Raw genomic sequence first — 6,410 nt, forward strand, 5'->3', positions numbered from 1 at the left:
GTCCAACCCATGATCTGACAGCTGGTATCTTAAGCTTTCTTGGCTTCTGTGATTCCAAAAACGTCGACTGCTGACATTTTTCTTTTGACCAGTGTCTCTTAAGTTTAGTTGTGCTGTCTCCAAGGGAAGTTGACGTGTCCTGTAGAACTCCTGTGTAGATTATGTTTTCCTTTCTGGCCCGAGGGCCCGCCGGGTTTTGCTGGTTCTGACCTGGAAGACGCCTCCTTTTGCTGTTATCCGAGGTGACCTTGCCCAGTAACGCCTCCTTCCTCCCTCTCTGGCCGGGTTTTGCTGGTTCTGACCTGGAAGACGCCTCCTTTTGCTGTTATCCGAGGTGACCTTGCCCAGTGACGCCTCCTTCCTCCCTCTCTGGCCGGGTTTTGCTGGTTCTGACCTGGAAGACGCCTCCTTTTGCTGTTATCCGAGGTGACCTTGCCCAGTGACACCCCCTTCCTCCCTCTCTGGCCGGGTTTTGCTGGGTCTGGAGATACTTTAAAAATGGTGGGAGGAGCCCAGTAACAGTGAACTGACAGAAATACAATCCGGATTTTAAAAAAGGACATGTAACAGAATTATCATTGTTGGCATCACAGGGATATTGGCTGAAAGCAGAAAATATCAGAAATTGCTGTGTTTTCTTGACTGTACAAAGGCATACAGTCATCCAGACCGTACTAAATGATGAATAACATCGTGAAGAATGGGAATCCCAGAACAATTAATGGTGCTCCATCAGAAAAAAAGAAAGAAAGACCAAGAAGTAGGATAAAACAGGATAAAGAGATATTGCCTCTTTGTTTTAAACCAGGAAATGCGTGCATCAGAGGTACATCCTTTCATCATATTTAGTCAATATTTATATTGAGTAAATAAGCCAAGAAACCGGACTATATAAAAAAGAATGTAACACCAGGATTGAAGAATGACTTGTATTTTACACAATCAACATGGGATAAACTAGATATTTGGAACCTTCTAAAAATTAAATCCTTACATAAACTGGAAAAAAAATATAGCAAAGGCTAGAACAAGAACCTAGACTGGAAATAATATTTGGGAATGACATATCTGACAAGAGACTCATCTCTAATATTTGCATAAAATTCAAAAACCTCAACAAGAAAAAGGCAAACAACCCAATTCCAAAATGGGCAGAGAGCATGAATAAATATTCCACCAAAGAAGATATTCAAATGGTCAACACACATGAAAGGAAATGTTCACAATCATCAGCTCTTAGAGAGATGCAAAACAAAACAACAACGAAATACCACCTCCAGCAAAAACAGAGCTGTTCCCCATATCATTAAAACAACAAATGCTGGTGAGGAGAGACTGGAACTCTTACATATTGCTGGCGGAAATGCAAAATAGTGCAACCACTGTGGAAAGCATATGGCATTTCCTTTAGAAATTTGGGAATACATATCATTTGGTCCCACAGTCACACTATGAAGAATATATCCCAAAGAAATAAGACCTGTTACTCAAACTGACACATGCACATCTATGCTTACTGTTGTTGTTGTTGTTGTTGTTGTTGTTGTTGTTGTTGTTGTTATGTGCCATCAAGTCATCTGCAACTCTTAATGCAGCATTATTTAAATCAAAGGGAGCCCTGGAAGCATACTGCCACCCAATGGTATGTGGTTCTAATCCATCAGCTGCTCCACAGGAGAAAGATGGGCAATCTCCTCCCATGTGATTTACTCCCGCTGAAAACCCATTAGAGGGTTAGCTCTGGGTTGGTCTAACTTGATGGTACTAAACAAAAGTTTAAAGCAAAGGGCTGGAAACAACCCAAGCACCCATCGATAGGAAAATGACTAGAGAAACTGTGGTACATTAACACTAGGGAGTATTATGCATCACTGAAAAATTATTTAAAATTTGCAAATACTAAACAACATGGATGAATCTAGAACAAATTAGGTTAAGCAGTAATAATCAGTCACAAAATGACAACTATCTAACTATCTTAAAAGACTACTAATATAAAAGGGTATGGAACAGCTTATGCATACAACAAATAAAACTTGAAGGGTCCAAAGGAATGAAAAAGGAGGGAGAGGGGAGCAAAAATTAGGAAATAGATGAGTGAAGGAAAAGTCAATGACAATACAGGTTTGATTAGACACTGTAATTAATTAATTATTGTTCATGTAAATCAAAATGTCTATGCATGATAGAATGAAAACACTATGATTTGCAAACCTAAAACCTCACTCAAATAAAATAAATTTTAAAAAAATAAGAAGAATGTGACATTGGGATTGGAGAAAAACTCCAATAACCTGCAGTATGCACATAACATAGTCTTGGTTGCTAAAACAAAGAAGACCTAAAGCACTTGCTGATGAATATTAAAGATTACAGCACTCCTTTCCATCATGAATTTTCAAGTTTATGAATTTTATGTTCTCACTGATGTTTTTCTTATTCTCCCAGGATCACCGATCTGCATTTATACAATAAATTCTTATCACTAAGCCACCAGAGCTCCAGTTTAATCTACGTTGGAATGATTTTAATGTCATATAGAATGATATGGAAAATAAAATCAATGTGCACCTCTTTCTCTTCCAGCCAGTATGTATGGTCTACTTCATCTACATCTTTTCCTTTACTGTATTCCAATTAAATTCAAGGTAGAATTCAAAAGTGGCTTAATAGTAACAGTAAATACAGAATGATAGAAGAGAAAAAAATAAAAAGATAAATTATTTTTATTTTAAGGATCAGAAAGCCCCAAATAGAAGATACGGTTGGCCTGTCTGATGGACTACGAGAAATGAGTGAAAGATCGGATAATGAGAAAGGGGGAACTCCAGGTATGTTGTCAAGAGGGACAAGTCCTTGGAAAAGGACATGTGCTAGGAAAGGTAGAGGATCAGAGAAAGAGAGGAAGATCCCGCAACAAGATGGATTGACACAGTGTAACTAAGGGCTCAAGGGTATCAGAGATGGTGAGGATGGTGCAGCATAGGGCCCAGTCCTGTTATTCATAGGGTCACTAAGTGTGGTAGAAGACTCAATGGAACTTTACAACAACAATAGTTATTCTTACTTTAAACAAGGAAGCTGAAGTTTATTGGCATTTACTCAAGTCTAATAAACAACAGAACCAGGCTTTGAATGCAAGCCTGCAATATTGGCACGTAGAAACTGAAAAAAATGAATGAACACACAGAAGAAGTCTTACTTTTACTGTAAGTGAATGTCTGAATCCATCTCTGAATATATTAATCCATCTCTGTAAGACTACATTAATAGATGAAATTTCAATTGATTTTTCATTAAGCCATACTTACTGTATCCATTTTAAGGATGAGATAAGTAAGGCAAGGTTCAGTTAGTTCAATCACCTAACAAGTAAAAGAACAGATACCTAAATTCAGGTCTGAGTCAGAGAAAGTCAATCATATGGTTGAGCATGTATGATCTCCCTGGGAACTCAATCCATTATTATTATCACTACAGATAAGATAATTGAAAAATCAGGTAAGGTGAATGAATTGTTCAAGGTAAAAGAAGACGGAGTTCCAAAATTGGACCCAAGTGTCCTGACTTCAATCAGAGTTCTTAGTCTCACTCTAAATAAACTGCAAGACAGGGAGGAAACTGGAGCCAACTAGTGGCCAATCTCAGAAATTTGCCAGCATGCGAACTCACTGATGACTGTTGTAGACAACATGGTCAACTTACGCTCTGGAAATAAAGTCCCTCAAGAGACATGTTGACACATAAAGTTTTGAAACACACTGATGTCTTTATCTATTCCAATTAGGTTAACAACAACATGGATTAGATATATTTAAATTTCCTAAGAAGGTCAGCTCTGTAGCTATTCAGCAAAACCTCACTTATTTTGAACAATTTACTGACAGGCTGCTGCAAGATGCTGAAATATCTTCTTTAGCATGAAGGGCATGAGAAGTACACATCCAGTATCATATATATTTCATTGCACAGTGGTGTAGAAACTGTAAGCTGACCACCAGCTGATTAACTACACCTCCCTTCTCAGTGAAATACAGGAAGCAGGAGGAAAGGGGAGGGAGAAATCACCTGGGAAAAGGGTTGATATTTTACATTTCATTTTGTCTTTTGGCTGCCAAATATCAAATATACCAAACATTCTCCGAAGCTGACTACCAAGGGTTGCCCAAGTCGAGCATTCCTCAATAACAAACAAGAGTTACAGACTTTCACTCACCCTCACATTCTGCACCAATTTTTCTGGTATCCCAAATACCTTAGTTCCTTCCAATTGATCCACCTTTCCTTGCATTCATTCTGTCCTAAATTCCTCCCACTTCTTACATACCGCTCCTCGCCTCCCCCAGCTAACTCCCAGCTCCACCGTCCTCCTCACCAGGTGCAGGGCCAGGGGCAGCAGCAGCAGGAACAGCCACAGGTACAGGTGACAGCTGTTGGTGAACTTGCTCTGCTCGGGGTCATGGTACCAGCCCCCGGTGAGCGCGGCCCACACGCCCTGGCGGAGAAGCTGCAGCGCCTGGGATGTCATGCTGGCTGCTGGCCAGGGGTCAGCCCGGGCTGCAGGAATCCCCCTGCACGGCTAGTGCCCGGCTTCCCCGGCCGGGCTGCCGCCGCCGCCCCCCTTCGCACCGCGACCCCCGCTCCAGCCGCGCCAGCTGCCTGCTGCAGGCCACCTGGACCGCGCCATGCCAGAACTAGGAAGGATTTTCCCATCATGCCCCGAGGCTCTGCTGATGCTGCTGCAGAGGCTCCTCCCCAGCTCTTGGCTGCGCCTCCTGAGTGCCAGGTGTGAGCTCTCCCAGACCTCTTCCTCCTTTCTGAGGCCCTCCTAGTCAAGGGGACAAAAGGCTTGACCATCAAGGCTCTGCTCACGCAGAAAGAGCAGATGAGAATACTCTCCTTCACTGTCCCCCTTTTTGATGTGTATTCTAAAAATTTACCCATTTTCTAATAAGTATTACATTTCCATACTATTTTCTTAGCTATAATCTTTTTTTCACTTTTAATTATTTTATTATTTTTTTATGTGTGTGTATCATCAAATCGGATCTGACTGGTACAGGAGAAGATTGCCCCTCCTTCTCCAGCAGAACATCCGCGATCCACATACCTCCGGGATTGCAATACAGCTTCTTGCCACTAGGCCTTCCAGAGCTCCCTATCTTAGCTATATATTTTTTTATTATTAATTATAATAAAAGCATATAATGGCATATAATGGCAGCATCAGGATGGATGGTGAAGAGATTGAGATTGTTAACAAATTTAGTCTGCTTGCCTCCACTGTCAACACCCTTGGCACCAGCAGCCAGGAAATCAAAAACGTATTGTGATGGGAAAGTCTGCTGTTAGGGACCTCTCCAGGGTACTGAAGAGCAATGGTGTCACTCTGGAGACTAAGGTGCGTCTGATACAGGCCATGGTCTTCGCAATCACTTGTTATGCATCAGAGAGTTGGACAATGACTAGGGAGGATAGAAGGAGAATTGATGCCTTTGAGCTGTGGTGCTGGAGAAGAGTATTGAGTATACCATGGACTGCCAAGAAAACCAATTCATCCTGGAGATGGTTAAACCAGCTTGCTCCTTGGAAACAAGGATTCTGAGGCTTCGTCTGGCATACTTAGGACATGTTGTAAGGAGAGACAGGTCCTTGGAGAGGGACATCACGCTTGGGAAGGTGAAGGGATGGTGCAGAAGGGGAAAACCCTTTATGAGGTGGATTGATCCAGTGACTGGGGTAATCGGGATGGGTGTGTCAGAGGCAGTGAGATTGGCACAGGACAGAACAGGGGTTAGGGCTGTTGTACATTGGGTCGCTATGAGTCGCAAGTGACTCGACGGCACATAACAACAACAACATAATGAAAGTTTACAGAGACTTCGGATTTCCATTCACTTAGCTGTAATCTTAACAGAAGTTGATTACCAAGCCTTTTATTCACTGGGCGGGTTAAAATCTAATTATAACTCTTACTCTAAATTTACCATAAATTTAACCCCTAATATTTACCGTAACCATAATTCTGAGATTAACACTAGACCAAGTTTTCTCTCGAATCTAGACTAACCCTTAATCCTAACCCAAACTCTAAACCTATTTTCTTTTACTTTAATGAAAGTTTACAGAGACTTTGGATTTCCATTCATTCGTTGTTGTTGCAACTTTGCTTCTTGCCCACCCCTCTCCCCAGTTCTCTTTTTTCTTCGAAAAATAAAAAAAAAATCTTTCATTGTTATACAGTCTCCCCCGCCCACCTGCTCCACTATGTAGCTTTCAATCTGGACTTTTGTCATGAAACTAATACCTAATCATGTATTCCTCCTAAACAGTTCTCTCTCTCATTTATTTCAATGCAGTATGAGACCGGTCCTTAGAGAGGGACATCATGCTTGGGAGGGTGGAGGGAC

At 41.5% G+C, this 6,410-nt stretch overlaps 1 protein-coding gene across 1 annotated transcript in view; it reads right to left on the reverse strand.

Moving 5' to 3' along the window:
- The window catches only part of PCNXL2 (pecanex-like 2 (Drosophila)), a gene marked incomplete at its 3' end in the record, with an annotated part of 223,138 nt that extends 218,610 nt beyond the window's left edge, over window positions 1-4,528 (reverse strand). The window contains exon 1 of the mRNA XM_006898055.1: window positions 4,376-4,528. Coding sequence (XP_006898117.1) covers window positions 4,376-4,528 — 153 coding nt within the window. The remainder of the gene's footprint in view (window positions 1-4,375) is intronic.
- Window positions 4,529-6,410: the final 1,882 nt, after the last annotated feature.

Source organism: Elephantulus edwardii, unplaced genomic scaffold (assembly GCF_000299155.1).
Source record: "Elephantulus edwardii isolate Elephantulus edwardi_28Jun2011 unplaced genomic scaffold, EleEdw1.0 scaffold00218, whole genome shotgun sequence".
NCBI lineage: Eukaryota > Metazoa > Chordata > Mammalia > Macroscelidea > Macroscelididae > Elephantulus > Elephantulus edwardii.